The 23,460-nt window shown below is 36.8% G+C and overlaps 2 protein-coding genes across 2 annotated transcripts in view; both read left to right on the top strand.

Moving 5' to 3' along the window:
• Nucleotides 1–999: 999 nt before the first annotated feature.
• Nucleotides 1,000–10,838, top strand: LOC139127019 (SID1 transmembrane family member 1-like). Its single transcript, XM_070692948.1, has 14 exons — nucleotides 1,000–1,083; nucleotides 3,106–3,158; nucleotides 3,712–3,852; nucleotides 4,271–4,344; nucleotides 4,693–4,813; nucleotides 5,085–5,202; nucleotides 6,136–6,272; nucleotides 6,704–6,806; nucleotides 7,152–7,207; nucleotides 7,943–7,989; nucleotides 8,225–8,330; nucleotides 8,537–8,653; nucleotides 8,824–8,937; nucleotides 9,739–10,838. The coding sequence occupies exons 2-14, from the start codon at nucleotides 3,123–3,125 to the stop codon at nucleotides 9,802–9,804; spliced, it is 1,236 nt and encodes a 411-aa protein (XP_070549049.1). The 5' UTR covers nucleotides 1,000–1,083; nucleotides 3,106–3,122; the 3' UTR covers nucleotides 9,805–10,838.
• A 1,156-nt stretch (nucleotides 10,839–11,994) lies between these two features.
• Nucleotides 11,995–23,460, top strand: part of LOC139127021 (SID1 transmembrane family member 1-like) — a 30,546-nt gene continuing 19,080 nt past the window's right edge. The window contains exons 1-7 of the mRNA XM_070692950.1: nucleotides 11,995–12,151; nucleotides 15,683–15,892; nucleotides 18,360–18,481; nucleotides 19,557–19,706; nucleotides 20,274–20,319; nucleotides 21,235–21,333; nucleotides 22,350–22,433. Of these exons, the coding sequence (XP_070549051.1) occupies nucleotides 12,131–12,151; nucleotides 15,683–15,892; nucleotides 18,360–18,481; nucleotides 19,557–19,706; nucleotides 20,274–20,319; nucleotides 21,235–21,333; nucleotides 22,350–22,433 (732 nt within the window). The 5' untranslated portion in view covers nucleotides 11,995–12,130. The remainder of the gene's footprint in view (nucleotides 12,152–15,682; nucleotides 15,893–18,359; nucleotides 18,482–19,556; nucleotides 19,707–20,273; nucleotides 20,320–21,234; nucleotides 21,334–22,349; nucleotides 22,434–23,460) is intronic.

Here is a 23,460-nt window from a genome sequence, read left to right as displayed (position 1 = left end):
TCACTGGCTGACAGCCGCAGCCATTTTGTTTGTTTACGTTGTTTACCGTCAAATTACAAATGCGTGCGTATCTCAATGTGTACCGTGAAATATCACGGCTGATATTTTACGGTAAAACTCAGTAGGATGAACCGATATCGGCATGAGTAAGATTTTTTATGATAAAATATTATACCAGTACTCAAATGTGTTTGACTTTATTTAGGCATATTTTAGAACACAAAATCCCATTTCATCATGACGTTAATTGTTTTTCTGGACAGGATCTACATACTGGCTAGGCACTACACTAATGGTTCTATTTTATTTGTCGTTCTATGGCGTCTATGCGTTAATTCTGCTGATACAGTATTGTTGCTGGTGGGTATACGTATGTATGTATGTATGTATGTATGTATGTATGTATGTATGTATGTATGTATGTATGTATGTATGTATGTATGTACGTACTTATACGTACGTATACGTATATACGTAGGCAAGTACGTACGTACGTATATATGCATGCATGCATGCATGTATGCATGTATGTACATATGTACGTACGCACGGATGTATTTGTACGTACATGCGTACCTACATATATATGCGTGTATGTATGTCTCTAGGTATGCATCCAGGTATGTATCTATGTATCCATTATGTTTCTAGCGATCTATCTCTTTATGCATGTATAAATGCATGCATGCATCTATCTATCTATCTATCTATCTATCTATCTATCTATCTATCTATCTATCTATCTATCTATCTATCTATCTATCTATCTATCTATCTATCTATCTATCTATCTATCGACATATCGATCGAGATATCTATCTTGTACGTCTGTATGTCTGTATGTCTGTCTATCTATCTATCTATCTTTCTATCTATCTATATTTATTTATCTAGGCATGTTTTATTTAATATGTGAATGAATACATGGTTTAGATAACGTAAATGTTGATATTGATCGATCGATGCTCAGTGCACTCAAGCTTCTTCAATATTACAACAGTTCTTTCTGAATTTTCATCAGTAATGACGAAGAGACGGAAGGTGTTGATCCTGAACCAGAAGGAAGTAAGAGACGTCAGCAAGGTAATAAAATAAGCAATGCTCTGTTGTGTAGATTTTGTGTGCATGAATTGGTATATGGCTAAGGACGTGCATTATAGTCAAAAAAGACTTCTCTTAATGTGCGAGAGTCTTTCCGGGCCATGGAACCTCAGCCAGTCACTGGTTGTTTGCGATGATTTAATAGTCGCGCCAGCGGCTTACTGACTACGCATGCGCTTATTCATAATATACTATGCGACTAACCGGAAGTGTACCCTACCTTCATATTATGGGCGCCGCCATCATGTTTTTTTGAGTACTCGTAAATAAACAAGTACAAACGTGCAAATTATTATTTTATAACATGCCATTTTAAAATATATCTTTTGTTAGCCAGTTAGTGTTATTATCCACCTTGTTGCTGATACAAAATATCGTTAATATAACGCATAAAAAGTAGAAAATGGGAGAAAACTGTCGTGCATATGAACGGGGGCATACGCAAAGAATGCTGGGATTGAATTTTAGAAAAGCGCCCCCTGTGTCAATAACTAGATTCAAAAATTGCCAGTTTTTAGACGGAACGCTCTAGTTTTCAGCTTGCAAGTGGAAGGTGGGCAGTGCGGTTACCATTGCAATGGTAACGATGGCATAATACGTCCCTTGTTTAACACAATAGGCTGTTATCATGGTAAAAATTGCCAATTTTTGTCCAACATTTTTACACATTACAGAAAATCTATTCCTGCACTGCTGCAGGGTTTGACGTCGTGTACGTCAGTGTACGTACGTGAACTGTTTTCATCAGAGGGAAAGTGGGCATAGTTGTCATATAAACGTATATGAAGTAACAATTGATTATATTTTATCATGAATCAATACAAATAACATTGCCAATGTTAACCCCTGGCGCGACACAAAGGGCTGAGCCCTACATAATATAATTTGTAATTCAATGTCAGTGTAACTCAGATACAGAAACTTGTCACATCAACGTGATAGACAATGTGTTAATGCTTTTACTTCATTTGAAGGACGATATCAGACTAGAAATTGAGTCACAATAATAAGTAATTGTAGCAATCGGTGATTAAACATATAGAAATCAAATGCAAGTTTAACAAACAGGCAACTACGAAGCGACGTTGGGATATTTTCATAGTTTGATCAAGTTTCGATGCATAAGTCAAGGATGTGTTTTCTTTGCGGTACATACTAACCATAGCTCGGCAGAGGCAGCGCACGTCGCGTAGAACACTAAATAAACGACATGAAAGTGTATTTGAATTTAGTACGTACATTTGAAAATGTGATCGTGACATAAATCCTTACCTATCGTTCTCAGGATATGAAATAATTATGACATTTTTGCTTGCAAATTTTCTGAAATTTGACAAGATATATTTTACACCGCATGACGATAAAACTTCTGCTACTTCTACGAAATTGTCCTGTACATTGTCCATCATATCATATGGCGATTTACAGCGCATGTATTTTAGATATGTTGTTTTTGGATCTCATAGTGCTGCCTTGTTGCCATCATTCACACATTTTTAAGTTGCATGTGCAGATACTTTACACAAACAACAGCTCAATCCAATTGACTGTATTTAAACTTGGACTATGGACGTCCGTCTGTCGGTTGTTAAAAGCCCCTCTGGCAATTTACCGAAGGTTGAGATTTTGCACGTCGATCACCATAACACACATGAGTGTCAACAGATTTAAATTTACTTTGCACAATAATAATCTGCAAAGGCGTACAAATTTTGGTCAAACAACATCCTAGTAATGTCTTCCGATATAAAAAGAGCAGCCATCAAGAGTATTTTTTCAAATCAGCCAAGGGCATACGTATGTCATAGTAAATTGACACCTACCTTGAAGTATTTGAGTGGAATAAGCAGATTCACATTTAAGTGATGGATTCTGTCCTGCAAATAGTCCATCTCTAAGCATATGTTACCATATTACACATTATGTGTATACAAGCACACTCTCACAAATTAGACATGTGAGAGAGCCAATGCTGAAAAAATGTTCTCCTTCGTTTTCAACAAGGTGGAGTAGATTACCTTATGTTAAAAAGAGAGAGCAGCACTGACATCGCAAAGGTATGACCCAAGTGGTATATTGGTAAGGCATTATAAATTCGTCCAGCAAAATGAACGGGAAACACGGAATTGTTAACACACAAGAAAACGGTTGTCTCTTCTGTGAATAATAACAGTGTACATCTGTCCATCACAGGACATTTCACTCTAGCATTAAGGCTCCAGACAAGACTTTACCTGTGGTATCTATTTGATCGTTCTGCTTTCGCGCAAAATCACTGTGTGCGTGATTTGCTGAAGCAAAGTGCCATAGACAAGTCCAATGGACACGAATTCTATTTCCATCACATAACCATGTCATGTGATGGCGTCACGACTAGACCTTGAAAACAAATGAAAGCCCATTCTACCATCGAATACAATTTTAATATATATTTAATTATAGCTGTGTATAGTGACCGCAAGCAGTTGCAATTTGAAGCGTCATTCTCGCTTCTGTTATCGCTTTTTAAGTCTTACTCGTGTTGGAACATCGACTATACACATTTTTTCGTAGGGGAAAATATTCATGTATGTGAAGTATTCGGTAACCATGCAAAACTTCTTCTTTCAGCCACCACTGTCTGTGGCTGATTTGTCGAAGAATCCTGACGAAGCCCAATCTGAAAAGTACAAGTTGTATTGCACGAACCTCATTCCTATAGCCATCTTCTACGCATTACCAGTGATACAACTCGTCTTGGCTCGCCAAAATGTAGGTATGCACGAAATAAAGTCCAAAGCAAAATATGCTTGGTATATCAATATTAAAAGGTGGTTTTTGTTGTTGTTGTTTGTCGTTGTTTGTGGTCGTTGTTGTAATGTTGTTGTTGCTAGCCTTGCCTCTTGGTTACTCTTTCTAAGATGTGGGAAGAATACACGGTTACTCATGGACAAGGATGGGTAAAATGAACAAATGATTAAATAAATAAATTATATATATATTAATATATATATATATATATATATATATATATATATATATATTTAACCATTTGTTCATTTTACCCATCCTTGTCCATGAGTTACCGTTTATTCTTCCCAAATTATTATTATTATTATTATTATTATTATTATTTATTTATTTATTTATTTATTTATTTATTTATTATATGTTCCATTTTTCGTCCAAGATATTCCATGATAATGGTGACGAAGATGTCTGCTACTACAACTTCCTATGTTCTAATCCCCTCGGTGTGCTAAGGTTAGAATTTTGTCAGTTATAATCTGCCGTTATTCCTAAGAAGGTTGGAATAGCATTTTCCATTGTTGTTTCAAATAAGACCGGCCTCTGACATCAACTCTTTCAGAAGAAAACTTTATCCGACAGCACATAACATATCTTTAAAGTTGTTTTTCTAGTGACCCCTATTGTTTCTAGTATGTAAATCAAACCCTAGACGCTGGTAGAAACACCGATAGCCATTTATTGTTCAGAGACAAACACTTGCGGTATTGTAAATATAAATCCAATCAACAAGTGACACAAATATTGAAGTAGACATGAAGGATTTTGTTGTCAAAGGAATGTCTTAAATATTTTCCTCACCAGTTCTTTCAACAATGTATTCAGTAATGTCGGTTACATCTTACTTGGCATACTATTCATCATCATCACTCGAAGGGAAGAACGGAAACATATGGAGAGATGCAAATACAAAGAAAGCGGACAGGTATTGTTAAAGTTTTAGTGTAACTTTTATTTTCTTTCATGTCGAAGTGCACACGCATATAAACGAGTATTGACAATTTTGCATGGTTCTTCTTGTATTGAACCCGGATTCGTTAAATTTAGGAAATGTCGATAATTTACCTAGGTGCGGGGTGGGGGTAGGGTCTATACCGATTTGAAAATAACAAACAATCAGTTTATTACTCGTACAGATTAAATAGGGACCGCCAAGCCTTCTAAAGAATATCGTCGATCAAATGTTTCCATCACAGGAACTCGGTCTCCCAAGATATTTTGGCATATTTTACGCCATTGGTATCGCCTTGATCATGGAGGGAATTCACAGTGCTTGCTATCATGTGTGCCCAACTCATGCTAACTTCCAATTTGGTAAGTTTGATTTTGTAATATTGATTTTAGATTGAACCCAGACGGCTTAGAAGTCGCCAACTGAATCATAAGGAACAATACCTAAAAATAGTTCTGCCACGAAAATCGACTGAGCCCAGCAAACCACTTCGCCGTTCATCCCTTCCTATGTTTGGCTTAAAGCAGTGCGTGCCTCAAAACAGTCCTCTACTGTCGCTCCAACTGTTATCAAGGGAACTTTTATCATTTGCCTTTAACATTGGAAAATGCAATTAGGGTTCGCCGTAAATATGTGGTACTCCAGAAACAAATACCTTACATTTACCACATTTGAAATCCAAACGGCCGCCATGTCTCTATGGGAAAAATCAAAATTTTCTATTTTAAGAAAATCAAGTAACCTTACTTACCCAAGAGCTTCAAAATGAAACTACACGAGCCATAGGCCGGAAAGTTACTGAAAAAATTTGAGACCTCGAATACTTTCCGAAATTGCACACAATAGCAATACTATTCTAACAAGTCATGAAAATTCAAATATTTATTTTTTTCTGTAAGCGTTAGTCTAGTGTGTGCATTGATTTCATTTGTGCATTATTTTGAAAACATCAAATAACCATGAGGAAATTCGTGTTTTAAACCCATCATTACCACGGTAGAATACTACTGTGATCAGCACCATGGAGAAGAAGATTTCAAGAGCAAGTTTGGCAGATATAACGACAACCATATCCCAACAATATTATGAAATAAAATCAATTAAGACAGGTAACCATGTATGTATCCGTGCCTTTAACAATACGTTGAATACGTCTTGTCACTCATATGCACAACTAGAGTTTGGTTGCACTGAATTGTACCTGGCCTTTTCGCAATGACTCATAGTAGGGAATATTAATACAATACTTAGTAAGATAACAAAGGAATTCTATCATTGTTTTTTTCTCACCCAAGATACGTCTTATATGTACATTATGGTCGGTCTTAGCATGCTAAAGCTATACCAGGCGAGGCATCCAGACATAACATCAACTGCACATTTGACCTATACATGTCTCGCTCTTGTCATCTTTGTCACTGTCATTGGAGTGGTAAGTTTTTTCCTTCTTTTGCTGGTTCGTTATTTTTGTCAGTCTAAGTAAAGTACTTGCATTGGTGTTGCAAGTGTGTGTTTAAGCTTTTTAGATAGGATACCTCTGTTTCTGTATAACAAATGCGTCTCCTTTGAACCTGGGTGCATTGCAAAGTGAGCGTCTTCAAAATTTTCATTCGAAAAAAGGATGCGAAATTTCACGAAGAGGGCGGGAGAATGTTAGTAACCTTCAAATTATTCTTCAAACAATAAAAGTCCGGAGAGAATATGAAAGTCCAAGCGTGTACATATTTGTATGTGTCGTTGAGTTGTAGTGTCTAGTTGTGTCTTATATAAAAATTTCGTAGAGTTGTTAATACTTAAATATGAATATTTTAGGAAGTCGGTACGGGATTCTCTAAGATAGTTGCAAAGTTACATTGTTTTCAGGTCTGTGGGACTGTGTGGTTCTGGGTTACCTTCACCATATTGCACATTTTGGTGACCTTTGTACTAACTACGCAAATATACTACGTGGAGGGGATCAGCCGTGGTGAGTCGAAAGTCCCTTTCGTGTAGAGTAGACAGAGAAAATCTAATGTTTTTCAAATATGTAACTGGAAGTGAAAGCCTCATGTGTCATCTCCTTTCGGTTTTATCCGCGTATATCTTTAAAAACTCATTGCTTTTACTTTGTTGATAGCTTCATTTTATTTACCTGTTAAGCTTCCTAGGTGTGTTGGAATCAAGAGGTGAAGTCTTGCAAAAACAATGCCTTATGCACCTAATGGTTTGTTATTGTAGTGAAATGTATGATTGTACTGTAGGTGAGCACGGACATAGTGGTGGAATAGTAGTGTAAGATTAAAACCTGATTTCACTTCACTTCTACACACAGACAGGTTAGGGAAGTCATTTCAGGCACTACGAAAATGCAGTCGACCAAAGTATCCGGTGAGTGATTAGTCGTGACGAAAAGATCTCTATGGTTACAAAGTATATTACGAAATTTCACAAAAGATACGCGTTTAATCTCCGATTAACTTCACCAATTTATTCCACCCTTCTCAACGGTTGACCTTGAAAACTCAAACTAAAAAATGATTGCTCTAAACTTGACTGACGTTTTGATCCGTTTGTGTGACTATTTATTTACAATGTAAGCAATTGGAGTCACAGTTTCAACTGAATGGTAGGTCTTTGATAATAATGGCAAATTTCAAGAAGTAATTATTTACAAAAGACAGTATGTTAACAAACAGATAAGTGTTTGTTTTCACCATGTACGAATGTAAATTGAAACCATAGACGTTGAGCTGTGTCCGCCTACTATATATCATCCTATACCGGTACCCAATTCAAGCGGTTAGCTTGTTATCAAAGAATGCCAATGGTATTTTCCACAATTTATTTAACAGTAGTCAGAATCAAAAGAGATACCATGACTGCAAAAGGTTTGGCAGAATATTATTGTGTCCTGAGTATAATAACAATAGTTTGGTCTTTCACGGTTGTCATTGTCATCACTGCTGCGTCGTTTAAGGAGAAAAAACATTCTGTGTCAATTCTTTATGTGTTGAAATCGACAAAGAGAGACAGTGCACGTACATGCGCACCTTTACCAGTGTATTCACCAGATTTCTCTATGCTCCCTCTATAGGATTTGTGTTTGTTTTCTTTTGTTTTTAGGCGCGGATTGTGCTACTTCTTGTTGGAAATGTCATCAATTTGTCGTTGTAAGTTGCAGAGTCCCTTTTGTTAGATAGGTTTTATTTTTAATAGGCTTTGTAGTAACTTGGGCATGAGTGGAAAGTCGAACTTGATGAAATTGAGCTGTAAGCTTAATTGTCGTATCCGCAGGCCATAAGTGCTGGAAGCAAATGAACATGTTAGCATATTTTGAAAAGATGACTAGAGCGTTATCATGCACACATCGTTCACGCCTGTCTCTTAAAATGTTCTTTGTTTCAGTGCCTTGTACGGCGCAATCGCACAACCTCAAAATTTTGCTTCGCATCTGTTGTACGTCTTCTTGGCCAATTCCGCGTGGTACATAGGATTTTACATTACCATGAAGGTAAATGATATTCTTGCCTAATTAAGTCAACATTTGAGGTGATGATATATCCATTTTCAAGTTGTAATATCTTATATGCAGGAATTAATATTTATGCACAATATGGTAAAGGACTGCACAAACTTTCAATTAAAGTCCGCGATAGTATTCATTGCCAAGCCGCTGTCCTCTTAATTGATTATCTACTATTTTGAGTTATATTTCAGTATCTATGGGGAGAAAGAATTCTTCCAAAATCACCACGAACTGCCGTGTTTCTTGTGTTGAACGTCGTGTGGGTGCCAGCGTTGTATTTCTTCGTTCAGGGCTTAGCCCAGTGGGAGGTGAGTATAACTTACATGTAATGTATAACTATGGCTCAAGTGGCTGAAATGACGCCAGCTACATATGACAATTTTGTGCAACATGGCTGTGCTTTTTATTCACATGGTTTTGCTTATTTTCATGTATTCGCTTCCGCAACCTTATCTTTACACTTTTTCCACTTCTGCAGAAAACCCCGGCAGAATCACGTGAAGGAAATCGTGACTGTCTTCTGTTTGATTTCTACGATGATCATGATGTATGGCACTTCTTGTCAGCCTGTGGCCTGTTTTTCACATTCATGGTAGGGTTATACTATGAAATCATACAAAAGAATCTTGTTGATTTTACTCCATAAAGTGGCCCAATCTATTGCAATGGCAAGCCAGTGTAAATGTAAATTCAACTCATAGCCATCGCATTGTCCCTGTTGTTCCCAATTTCTATTTCAATACGCTAATAAATTTATGTCTTCCACTTGTTTACTTACGAAATTGCTATTAAGCCAGCTGAACAACTGAATATAAGACCAACAGCGTGGACACGTAATTAACGAAGAGAGACTTGTTGTATGTCTTGCAATGGAAACAACCAACCTATTGTAATGCTTTGTATTTAGTTTATATCAATTTTATCAATAGCTGCGTCTGTATTTCATGTAAATTCATCCATACTTGCCTACCTACCTGCCTGCCTATTTACCCATCCTACCGTGCTACCTGGCTACCTAGCTGCCTACCTACCCTACCCTACCCTACCCTACCCTACCCTACCCTACCCTACCCTACCCTACCCTACCCTACCTACCTACATACCTACCTGCCTGCCTGCCTACCTACCTACCTACCTACCTACCTAGCTGTCAATCAAGTAATCATCCACACGCACGCACCCATACATACATGTTTCGCTGCTTCTTTAGCTGCCTGTTTAGCTGTCTGGCCATTATAGGTACCCTACTGACAGTGCGACTTCCAACCAGACTTCCTTCCCTGCTATTAATCGTACTAGTTGTCGTCCGTACGCTTACTAGTCTCCATGAAAGGTATAAATGTGCCGATAACTACGATGTCTGCAATAGTCTTTTTGAAATTTACTTTCACAGACATTGTTGACTCTGGATGATGATGTGGATTACAACAAACCAAGGAACGAAATACCGGCTTTCTAGATTGGACTTGAAGCATGAACGCGCTACGAATTTGAAGAAAGAATTATCATCGATTCTATCCAACTTATTTTGCTAGCGCCTCATATCAGCAACCCTATGATACAAACAAAACTAACGATAATTAGACACTTAAACAGTAGAAACAATACTTTTTTATCTGACAGTGTACTGTTTGGAGAGTGTACAAAACCAGTAGAAATCCGATAAATTTGCCTTATTTAATGAAAGTTTATTCTGTAATGTTAGTTAAAAGTCGTGTCAACGACTTGCAGGCATGATATGGATTGAAATGAGTCGGACAAAGTGCTCTTTTTTGTTTTCAATACATTGACTAAATATAGTAGATTAGATTCCCAATGGTGTTGAAAATTCTTGAATTCACCTTCGAGGTGACTCCGTAGATCAATACTGTAACATTATATGCATGCGAAGCAAATTTGAAGCATCACTGTCGCATAGGTAATGACTTTGTTCTTTCATTAGCGCAAATCAACTTCTGTAGTTATTTTTAATGCATGAAAACAGCAGACTTGAATTAAAGCATTATTCACAAAAAGGTCTGATAGAAGTGGTATAGCATGAATTTAAGGGTAACACTCTTACATCATTTTAGCAAGGACATGATATTATGATTATTTTTAGATACTATACTTTGCATATCAGTATTTCCTAGTTGTCTTTTTCAACGGACACTCAGTCTTCTGTTTCGTTTTGAGGACATGACCTATGTCTTTTTCATTTCATGTTTAGAATTTTGCTGTGTATTTTTTCCTTTTATGTTGTCGTTCATTTGTGTACGTATTATTTTTGTGGGGCATCCAAGTACAATATCATATCTCTATGTATGATAACGTTGTGCCTTCATTAGTGCTTGCGATACCATGTTCTTTCCAACTCTACATCATATCTAGCTATCCATAAAAAGTGATGATAATGTTGCTATTGGAAAATGAAATTACTAGGTTTGAATAATATGCTCAATTCAGGGGAAATTTGGTGATATTAAAATTCTCTCTGATTTCTCAGCTTCTCAGCACATGTTGTATGTTGTCTTTAATTATATTATAGCTTTGTCAATATCAGTGAATGTTGTGACATCATCCCCTAGATTTATACCAATAATGTATCCGATTATCCAGCATTGTTGCCCCACATGTTTCCCACACCTACAAATTCACTGGCATTGCCAAAACTATAAAATAAAAGCAATGATGTACCCCGTCCAATACCTAGCCCATAATGAGCCATACGCTGGCATACGTCGAAAAGTTTTGTGCGTGCACAACATTTTCGACGACCTCGCCGCACAACGACGTATACCAGCGCGCTTCAGTGTGCTTTTAACTTATACAAAAGTTTTCAATAACGTATTCGACGTACGCCAGCGTATTCGCCAAATTTTTCATGTGTTGACATACGCTTGCTAAATCGTCAAGGTGTGACAGTGTCATTAGCTACGACTAACACAGGAATTTAACCTAGGAAAAGAAAATATATAAATTAAACAAAAATACCCCGATAAATTTGGTCTGCCCCTTTCCAAGCCCATTCCCCGATCCCATGAGGTCGCTAAAACCCCAGGAGTGGTACTCCTGAAATTTTCATTGGAGGGTGTGCCACCATGGTCGAAAACATCCAGCCAGCATATTCCAAATACATTACTCATTGTTAGAGATTTGCTTGACAAATGTTAGACATTTTCAACTTTATATTGGCCTAGCGCACGACCTAACCGACCCTGCGATGCAGGGACGTCGACACATGCATAAGCTCTTCGTTCGTGTTAAACTGCTGATCTGGGTCATTATCTACGGTTAAAAATTGGAAATGAATTGGATATTAAAAATAAACAAACGAAAGTCAAACTCATAGTAAAATCAAAACGACGGTGAATTTACATTTGAAACGAATATCATAACGAAAATTACTTTTGTTTCGAAAGTCCAAGTCAAAATGGAAATCAGAAAAATGTCAAAATGACAATAAACTAAAAATAAAAATGTAAATTGAAAGGAGACTCAAAAATGAAAACGAAAGTTAAAATCATAGTAAAATCGATCGATCGAGTTAGCAACACTGCGAGCGAGCTCTCTCGCTCGTTGATCAGCAATAGCGCCGTCACCGGATATTATTTAGGTCAGTCTATACATTCGTGGGGGAAGAGGGGGAGCTGCAATTTGCTCACGGCTTACATTATATGTGAGAAAATAAAGGTCATCAGACAATATATTAAGGAAGTGAAAGCGAGAATTCAAGCCATTTCTACGAACTCTTCTCTGCAGAGAACTTCAGACAAATTTGTACAGACGTAACTCTTAGCTTTTTGATGGAGGGAACACGACAAATGGTAAGTAAATTTCCCGAGCGCTGTCCGTATTTCTGTGGCATGGGTCTTTGCAGTCTCAACATATTATTTAATAGAAGCTAGTCTAAGGATAGAAATACACTGCTGTTGTGGATAACGCCTTTCAGGCCTTTGCAATGGGCTCATCCGGAAAGGAGAACTCCGTACCGCTTATAGGGCATATAGGGCATAAGCAGGGTCAAAATCAGACTGTAGTACCTATCATTCGGAGTGAAAGGCATTGGTTTTGAACCACGCTCAATACTCTCGTGAAGAGTGTTCGTTTTGAGCCGTGCATAATTCAACTCTCCTGAAACGCTTTCACTTTTAGCCGTGCTCACTGCAACTCTCCTGAAACGCTTTCGCTTTTAGCCGTGTTCTATGTAACTCTCCTGAAACGCTAAAACGTAGACGGATATTTCTGTTCTTGGACAACCTATGTCAGGCCTCGGCTTCTCTAAGCATTGTGTACGCACTTTTCAAGGTCATAGTAAGTTAATGGTAGTTCACGAAGCATCGTTAGAATAGAGGTCTCCTCTTCTGCAGTAATGTATTTTACAGCCGTAGCATGCGGCCGGGGGGAGGGGTTCAGTGATGCATGGAATTCTCCACACTATGATTGTGTAAATTTATGTACGTTACGCATATCCCACCCGGCCAGGTTCTGCCACCTTCGTTATCAATCTGGCCAGGATACGGCATTCTGCTTGATACCGAGCAATTTCAAAAAATGTCCACATAAAATACCCATACTCTCATGATGAATTCTCGTACGACTTTAATACGCTGAAAATCTAAACGAGGGCAGAAAGTTATTGATGAATCTATGTTAATGCCTCTCGTAATTGTGGCCTCTGCGAGATAGATTTCCGACAAAAGGTGTAGGCCTACAGGTAGACAAAGCGAGAATTCTCGTAAACTTGGCAGAGTTATATAAGATTAGCGTGAAAGGTAATTCTGTACCATCCAATGTAAGCGAATTCTCCGTACATAAAGGGAAAGAGAAAGTAACAATTTCCACGAACTGATTATGTGAATTCTGCTAAAACGTAAGTGAAAGTAGATCTTCAGAAGTCGAATTTTTTGTCGTACACATCGAAATCAGTCATCCGAATAAGAAACAATGGAGGTGTAAACTTTATTATGTTTTTGATAATTAAACAATGTATATGAATTCAATTCTTAAGTAAATTGAATTGAAACCGCATCAGCTGACATCTTCAAGAACAAACGGCAGAGAAACGTATTCATAGGGCAAGATTGGACAAGTAATTGAAACTGGATAAACATAATATGTGATTGCAATGGTCATTCGTCTCCTAGGACAGTCTATATGAATCTAATTTCCTGCCCTAATACTTCTGTTTCTAATTTTCTGCAATTCTCTTCTTATGCGAGTTAAGTACAGGAGTCGGTCAAAGTTAATTACTTTTCCCAACATTTTTTTCTTGATAACGGAAATATAATCTACTAATCTACGTTGGCTCCGCGACAACTAAGCTATGCCTGAGCACAGTCATTTAAATTCGTGCATGTGAAACACCTTTTCCAAAATCATTAAAGAACAGGCTACCTAAGTTTTCCGTTAAAGGTGTAAGCTTACAGGTAGACACAGCGAGAATTCTCGGAAATTTGGCTGACTTATATAAGACCAGCTGCAAGCTAATTCTTTGCCATCGGATGAAATCATATTCGCCGTACATAAAGGGAAAGCGAAACTAACAACTTCCACGAATTGTTTACATGAAAGTGAAAGTAGATCATGGGAAGTTGGACTGAAACTGTGTATTTTTTGTACATATCAAAGTCAGTCATCCGCATCAGAAACAATGTAGGTGTAAGATTCATTATGTTTGTGATAACAACACAATGGATATCAATTTCAATTATTAAGTAGAATGAATTTAAAGCGCATTTGCTGACATCTTCACGAATCACTTAAAGAGATATTGTGCCTAGGCTTCGCCTTTTTATTGTCATTTAAATTCATGTACTATGTAAAAACACCTCCAAAATCACAGAAGAGCAGTCTATCTAAGTTAATAGAGACGAATTCAGCCTTTTGAAACATATCTTCTGTGGAGGTTATAAACGTCAGGTGAAGGTATTTGGTTGCAGATAAAAGACCTCCAGGGTGAAAATTAGCATATTTTGCAGGAAAAATCAGCGAACGAAGCTAGTTCGTAATCAAGCCTTAGACCTGTCGAACATGGCGGCGCGTCGAGCTCGCAAACCGGAATTTGGAAATTTTAGCGAGCTTCTAAATATTATGCAGGTTTTCTTGACAATGTTGAGAATATAAACCCTGGCTCCAACCAATCACATGGCTAGATTCAAGCGAACATGTTGTAATTAAACATATCCTCAATAGTATTTTGGTTCAAAACCTCCTAAGTATTATTTGTTCCCTCGCGAGAACCACGCGATATTTAGGATAATACTGAGACAGCATTTAATTTTCATTTTGTAGATCTTAATTTCTTTCATTCTGGCAAAATTATAGTGTTCATTGCAAGTCTTAAACGCTAAATTATCCTCGTCAAGTGAAATCTACACTGATTTGTAACCTTGTCAATTTGCAAAACGAAGAGTCAAGATGGAACGATTGTTCTTACAAAAAAAGGTGTAAATTGTTTGCATACAAAAGTGATAATGTTTAGTATTCCAAGGAATATACTCCATCGAACTCCAACTATTGAAATCATCAGGACGCAATGGGAGTAAACCAAAGTCATGACAAAATGAGGAAAAATGATGGACGTACCCAGCCAGTTTCTTCAATCTTCATACGATCTGCCCAGATTGCCAGACCAAACGCTAATAGACAAAAGTGGATAAAATTGAAAGTGTCAACAGAAAGTTGAATGACTACATAAAAGTAAATAGCAATGTTGTTCTACCGCCCCAGTATTGTTCTTTTTTATTACAGCAACTGTTGGTATGTCTGAAGTCCTCTTTTAGTTAATTTCTAGGGTTTCCTAAAGAATTTACAACCAGTTATATTGGTAAGATATTTGAGATGCTATTTTACAATACCGTGTCTTCTTACCACTACTTTATCTAAACAGAGCGATTTCAAAAAATATTCGGTTTGTCCCCAATACGCACACATCATTTCTTGCCTACAATTTTCTTCAACATATGACTCAGCCAGTTGAGCTTTGTCATGAGCCCAACTTTAGAAGATCCCAGTTCGTCCATCAAGTAGATCGATCCCACAAGCACTGCAAAAGACAAAATCAAACGATGGGGGTATAAAAGAGTAAATGTATAGTTTCATAATGCTTTGTATGTAAATAATACGAGTAAATCAGACGTCCATTAAAAGTGTAAATAAATAAATAGATAAATAAATAAATAGATAAATGAATAAACAAATAAATATATAAACAATACATGACTGCACTACGTAAATGTGCATGTGGCACGCACAAACTTCATTCCTAAAACCACTTGATAGACACACAACTCCTGAAAAATACATGTAAGAGATTGAGGATCGAAGGGGTCACTATTTTTCGATTCATTCGACAGATGGGACAGAAAGCGTCACTTGGGTGTGCCATTCCACGGTTTGTATGGTTTTTGCTGCTTATTTTGATCGCTTTGGTTCAGCCGTCGTGGAGTATAACGTCAAACGGAGGCGGCAGCCTCGCCCATCAGTTTGACACACTGTACAACGGTAATGTCACTGAAGGTCAAGAGATACAGTATGTATTCCAAGTGAGAGACGGTATGAACAAGGTGAGGAACAACGCAATAACTCCCAATTCTTTCTACTAGTATATGGTAATCGACAAAATTGTATTATAAATATGCACAGTTTAGGTGAGAGACCAAGACAATCTACTTTTCCATTACGCATATGTTGTTACCGGTTGAATTTGAATGCTATGAAAGCTATACTTGATTGAATCTTGATATAGATGCCTTTGCATTGGTAACATATGCATGTTAAGTCGTATTTAAGGAAGTTTTTGTCTCGTTTACAAACATTTGGTTCAGATTTGAGATCGAAAGCATTACATTTTGTTTTGCCGGGGCGTGTTGCAGTTCTCCAGAGCCCTTATGATTCATACAAAATAAACCTCTCGAGTTACGTACACGTGTAATTAGCTGAAATAAAAGTACTTAATTTCTTTGACTGCTGTCATTGTATCACAACTTTAAATTGCAAATGCAATTGCCTTTGGTCAAGTCCTTTAAGCTTTGTTTGCTGAACTGTGAAAGCTCATTAGATATGCAAATTATGAATCAGCTGACATGAAAATGCGAAATGACTTTCAATATTGTTTTAACCGGGTATCACCAGTGTATATGGCAATCAGTGTACATAGCATGTCTTGCCAACTTTGATCCAGTAATCCAGGCATATATCCCTAATTAGGAGAGTTCATTAAATATGCAAATAAGTTATTGGTTGAAGTAAAATGCTAAAGGACTTTGAATAATGTTCTATCAAAGTATCTTAATGTATATAGGAAGGTTCGTCAACTTTGGTCGAGCCAATCAAGACAAATATCCCTAAACAGGAGAGTTAATGAAATATGCAAATTAGGAATTGGCTGAAGTAAAAATGTTTAATGACTTTCAACAATATTATATCACAGTATCTTCAATATCAATAGCAAGTTTTGCCAATGTTAATAAAGTCAATTCAGATATAATTATCCCTAATTAGGAGAGTTCATAAATATGCAAATAAGTAATTGATTAAAGTAATGTTGTATCATAGTCAGTGATCTCCCCAGGATTTCTGATAGAGTGGCGGCTAATTTGCATAACAATAATGTAATCGTTATGGTAATGAGTTTCTATTGTTTACCAAACATTATAGAGTGGCGGCCACCACTCTATAATAGCTCTGGGGAGAACACTGATCATAGTATCTTTAATGTATATAGCAATTTTCTTCAACTTTGGTCTAGTCAATTCAGATAAATATCCCGAATTCGGAAAGTTCATTAAATATCCAAATAAGTAATTGGTTGAAATTAAAAAATGCTAAATGGCTTTCAATAATGTTGTATCACAGTATGTTCAATATAAGTAGCAAGTTTCGTCAACTTTGGTCAAGTAAACTCATATATGTATTCCTAATCAGGAAAGTTCATTAAATATGCAAATTAAGAATTGACTGAAGTTAAAATGTTAATGACTTTCAGTAATGTTGTATCACAGTATCTTTGATATACACAGCAAGTTTCGTCAACTTTGGCCAAGTAAACTCAAATACATATCCCTCATCAGGAAATTTCATTGAATATGCAAATTAGGAATTGGCTGAAGCAAAAATGCTTGATGAATTTCAATATTTGATTTCGTCTTTCTCTACCAACACAGAAAATCATATTTTTGTAATGCTTTAAGAACATTTTTCTACACGTGAATCATGTATTATATGGACTGATTTAGTCCGAAATAAAGTGAAATAAAAAAAAATATGAATTTCAATATTGTTGAATCATGGAGTCTTAATGTACATTCCAAGTTTGGTCAATTTTGATCAAGGCAATCCAGAAATATATTCTTAATTCCAAATTATGACCGTATAATACCTTTCAAGGCTGATGTATCTAGTTGTGATCAACATTTGTAGCAATTCTCATCGAGTTTTGTGCAGCTGTTCTCAATGTAAATCCGTTTTTTTCTGAAATCATTAATTATGCAAATGAGCAAAAAGCAAGCAAGCCACACCCACCAAAAACTAATCAGTTCTTGCCATTTGCAAACTGAATCTATGTACCAGATTTGATTATGAGTAGATCGTTTTTGTGATATCAGACGCACAGACAGACATCGCTGCGACATTAGCTCACGTGTGTGAACACGTGAGCTGAAAGGGCTGAGTGCCTGTGAAATTCATATAAAGGGCAACGTAGTCAGCAAAGATGTTAAGAGTATTGACTATTCCTGCTTTAGACATGCCATCCACTAAGCTGGTACAATTTACTTGGATGCATTCAAAACTGCATTCCTGTCATACGACGCTATCTAATCTTGCAACCCCATATTCCATGCCTATTCCAATATGCCATGATTACTGATGCAATGGAAGGAATGATATCTCCATGCGAAAGATGGAACAATGACCGACGTTCAGCGATGTTGAACTTTCGATCACCTATTTCTCAAAATAACACAATTCGCAACTGAGTGATCGATGCTCCCCGTCTATACGATACAGCTGCCGTGTTTCTTTGCTCTTTAGTCAGTTGCAGTTCGTGTAGAGGTGAGTAGCAGTGAAGCTCAAGAGACGTATCCTGTGATGTTTGTTGTCACCCAGCAGGAAGGCATAATGTCGTGGAAATTACCTTTTGAAATAATTTCAGTGTAAGTATGTGTACTTGTCGTCGAGTGTAAAATATTTTAATGTTTTCTGGACATTTCCAAATGAAGTCTCTTGCCGAGTCAGTCCCTGTTCATCTAAAACTTCATTATATGAAATGTTCATCTTAGGCCAGGAGGAACTATTAACCTGTTAAACCGACCTACTAATATAGATTTGCACGGTCACTGATTATAAGTTTATTCGAACCGCTACATTAAAGGACAAACTCGGCCATTTTTTCATGAATTGTGTTTGATACGAGATACTCTCTACATGTTTTATTGTTTGACATGTTGAAAGAAATCTGATACTGAATGAATGGGTGCCCATGCGTGTATTCGACCCAGGTTTGAGACACAAAACATTAAACCATCGCGAAAATGAATTAATGGTCAAGACATTATTCATTTTCGCGATGGTTTCAGTTATCGTGTCTAAAACTGAGGTCAAATATATGCATGGTCATCCTTTCATTCAGTATCTTTCAGCATATCAAACAATGTAAATAGTATCTCGTATCATAAAAAATTCATGAAAATATGGTCGACTGTGTCCCTTTAAGACCGGGGACTATGCAAGGAAGAGGGCGTCTGTGGCTCAATTTTCGTGTTTCAAATTTGAGCACTTAAAGAAATAGGAAACTAAATGTTGCCATTGTCTTTCATCTTAGATATAATTAGGACATTTCTTCACAATTGACTTTTAATATGTTAAGAAACATGCGGGCTGATTATCAAGTGTTGACAACATTAGTTTGAATTCGAATACCGAGCATAGCAATGAACTTGACGAGTCAGCTTTTATAGCAGGCTATCTTATAGCCATTTTAACGCGAAATTTTGCATAGTGATATCTTTTTTATGACTCGGTTTCTTTTCAAAGTGTCTGCTCGTATCGAGTCTTCTTTAAACGTTTCAAGAAAATAGCCATACTAAACAGACATGTTCTTGCATATCTGCAAACACGTAGAATGAATATGTTCCTTGTCAGACGTCTACTGTTAGAAAAGAGCGATTTGGTGTGAGCATATCTGAGTCACCTAACGTCATTGTTAGATTAACTTATTTGCTGTTTCAGTCATAAATACGACACTGTTGCCAGGACACTGTGTCCGATGAATTTTGGTGAAAAGCCGGTGAACGATGTCGTCATCAGAGTAACATGTGCCTCACCAAACGCGACAGACTACAGTCTGATTGTTACTGTCGTCAATGATTTTGAAATGGAGTAAGTCCTATGTTATAATATCTAATCATACAAAACTTTTCTTATCCTTCACTTTTTGTGATCAATGTCATTCAGAAGATCTTTATACATTGCGGCAGAAACTAGTGTAAGTGCTCTAATTTTCACTGAATGAAGGAATGCATGAATTCATATTGTGCACAATTTTGATTTTAGCCTGGATTATATATCTATGAAATATGAATTTATATGCAGCTGTCAAGCTTGTTACCTATTTTATCATACCAGTATATTGATGGCGTAAATACAGTGATCTGATTGGTCTAGACGCCAAAAGAACCGTGGTATATTATAGCACGGCATGCATACTCGCGAGTTTGAGCAAAAATCCGTTTTTGACGTTCCACGCCAGAATTTCAATATACTGTTATGATATAATAGCAATAAATCACACCCAGCGACGGTATACCTATCGATTTTGACCAGTTCACTTCATATATGCACTCGCTATCGCTCGTACATATATGTCGTGAACTGGTGAAATCTCGTGGTATACCGTCGCTAGGTGTCACACAAGTTTTTCATCATGTGTATTCTTTGTCGTTGCAGATTGTCTACCCGCCACACTGTGATGGCATCGCCTTCACAACCACAGGTGAGTTATGAGATAATATGTAAACGTAGCTGCCAGGGCCGGGGCGACTGCATATTTTTCAAAGGACTGGTCGTCATAATGGCCAATGGTTACCTTTACTGAGGAAGGCAAAATATTCTCTGAATTTACACTTTAACAATGGTGGCACTCAGACTAGTCTTTGCCAAAACCTGAAAACCCCATCAATCTCTTCCGGGCTTGTGTATAGCTTTGAGGTATTGATTTTCATCACGAATCTCTATGGATTCATAAAATCATATTGCTTTGTGTTGTATCACAACGCTTTATTTGCTTCAAGATGAAAATCTTTAGTATGAAGCAAGACTAGCAGCTTGATACAGATTTAAATTAAATTGCCCGTGTACGGTTATGGGATGTTCCACCATTACAATAGCTGAATATGAAGTCAATAATTAAAATTTGTGGAATGTCTTGATTGACAAATAATACGCTTAAGGTTTAAATAGCAAAGACAAACCTTAAAGAGTTAAATATGTAGGTTACAGGTGATTGTTAATGGGATGGGGGAGGGGACTCAAACTCGGACAGTTACTGTCAGATGCCCCAGCCTACAGCCCCAACCTTTCACAATAGTCGTACTTTATTTTTAAGAAAAAAACACTCATACATAGGCTTGCACTGAGAATCCATCCTATGTACCCTTAATATGGCCATCATGATATCAAAACCTTGGTAGGTAGTTCACCATACACGGTGAAAATAAATCAACGGGAGTACATCATCTGCATGAACTGTTATTTTGCTCAGTTAGCTTAAGCGCCTCACATACAACAGGTCTAGAAGTAATATCGCCTATCGGGAATGGAACTATGTAACTGACAAACATTTGACATTACACTGCAAGCATTGACTCTGACATGCGTATTGCTTTCATTTTATCTCCTTTTATTGCAGTACTACTACTTTAAGTTTCCCGAGGCCGTGGAGGCGGTTCAAGTTCGAGGACATTCCAATGATAAGATCTGTGCCACCATATCAGTTCAAGAAGCAACGGTAAAGCAATAGCCTGGCATTGTCATTAACAAAGTCTGTATTCCCTAATCTTTGTCAGGAACTACTCATTCATTCTTTTCTAACTTTTCTCTCTGTCCAGTCTGCCATCAGCTTTTTGGTAAATAAGTAATAGTCAAAGGTTTTTTGCTATTGAGCATGTTATGGCTTTATAGGCAAACAATCTATCTATCTATCTATCACTCTATCTATCTCCATCTTTCTTTCTATCTTCTATTCTTTGTAAAGATATTATATATATATATATATATATATATATATATATATATATATATATATATATATATCGAAGTATACAGATGTCCTCGTGGGAAATTACTGCGCTCGATGCTAAAAGCAGAGTGTTATAAATACTAACACAGTAGCTAATCACATGCAATCATTCCGTAACGAAAGGTATCGGCACTGTACGGAGCTATCCAAGTACGTGTGGTCCTTGAAACAAAAGAACCAGGTCTTTGGTATTTCGTGGTCAATTATTGACAAAGCATCAAGTCACTCTAATATACAAAAGCGATGTAATCTTCTTATATCAGAAACACTACACATTATCAATGCTGACAAAACTACGCTGTTAAACAAACGCTCGGAGTTGGTTTCAAAATGTCGCCACCAAAACAAATATTATTTTTTTCAAATTTTAACACCACGTACAAGTGTTGAGAGTGTTGAGCTAAGAATCTTATCACTTATTCTGTCTGATGATTGCAGGATGCATGAAACTTAAGTAACATATATCATTACTTTGTACTAGAAGTAATTTTGTTATTATATATATATATATATATATATATATATATATATATATATATATATATATATATATATGTTGTATGTATGTATGTATGTATGTATGTATGTATGTATGTATGTATGTATGTATGTATGTATGTATTATTTGTACCTAAGTTCTAGTTTTCCGACGTACAGAAATTCTTGTTTAACTTGATATTAACATGTGAAAGACACGTGATAAAAGCCGCTTTTTTATGTTTTAGTGCCCTGTGTTTGACTTACTACGCAATGTAGAGTTCATCGGAAAGTACCAGACATTGACGACACAGTCATCGATTATTGTACAGGTTAGGTTTATAAGATTGGTTTATATCTATGTCTAAAGTTTAACTTTCCAATACGAAATGGCATTAGAGCGGGTCTTTTATAAGGGAGGTAGTAAAGAATCTTGCAAAAACAAATGACGTCACAAAATATTTCTAGAACATGTCTTTCATGTGAGTTTCCATATCACATCATTGGACACCCTCATCACTGACATGATCACTGCAGATGTATTTTTTAGCAGAATAAGAAAAGCGTATCCAATAGACTGAAATCCTGAAATACGCTGTATATTTAAAGTCCAGTTACATGAATGGGTACTTCGGACACGACAAATTTTATTTTAAGAAAGAAATATACATTAACGCTCCCCAAGTAATAACGATCTTCTTCTGAATATAACGGTGAGAAAAGCCAAAAATCGGTTAACTGAGAGCCATAATGGCGACACATTTTTAGTCCTTTGTGCCCTGTGGGCACAAAGTACTAATGTGATGACGCGGCCTCTGTTGTCGCATACAGTGGGCCGTATGCTGTGGACGCAGGTATCTCAGAAACGCTTCAGTAACTTTTTCTGAAATTTGGTCTGGTGGTCACTTGGGCATGTATCTCAACGGTCTTTTTCTTTTTTTGATTGAATCATTTTAAAGTCACTTTTTTAGCTTCTTTCTGAAAACCACTATTTTCAATTTTTCCTCAAAACCACTGATTTGATTATTGTGATATTTGGCATGGGTGTTCGTATAGTTGCAATGCCGTCAGAAATGTTCAAAATTTGGTGATACATGCCTTGTATTATTTTTAAACAATATTTTTATCCATTTTTATTTTATATTTACTTGATTTTGCCTCGCTTTCGTTAAAGCTACCGTCTGCGCATGCGCACAATTCTAGGACAATTCTGACTTGAAGAATTGAATCGGACGCCATCTTGTTTCTCGGTGTGGGTACATATTTTACGTATTGAACGTTTCACAGTGTATTTCAATATGTTCTATAGTTATGGAGTTGACAGTGATGCACTTTTGCGGCTGTCGTGTATTTTTTGGT

Source organism: Ptychodera flava, unplaced genomic scaffold, assembly GCF_041260155.1.
Source record: "Ptychodera flava strain L36383 unplaced genomic scaffold, AS_Pfla_20210202 Scaffold_28__1_contigs__length_4768798_pilon, whole genome shotgun sequence".
NCBI classification, from domain to species: domain Eukaryota; kingdom Metazoa; phylum Hemichordata; class Enteropneusta; family Ptychoderidae; genus Ptychodera; species Ptychodera flava.
The sequence above is the reverse complement of the archived record's forward strand: the minus strand, read 5'-3'. Positions and strand labels throughout refer to the sequence as shown.

Bases quoted from the DNA above. Each gene is read 5' to 3' on its own strand.
- LOC139127019 (XM_070692948.1), top strand. From the start codon at position 3,123: ATGTTAAAAAGAGAGAGCAGCACTGACATCGCAAAG. The intron at 7,208-7,942 runs GTGAGTGATTAG...TTTTGTTTTTAG, and splicing joins GCAGTCGACCAAAGTATCCG to GCGCGGATTGTGCTACTTCT. The intron at 8,938-9,738 runs GTAGGGTTATAC...TTACTTTCACAG, and splicing joins GCCTGTTTTTCACATTCATG to ACATTGTTGACTCTGGATGA.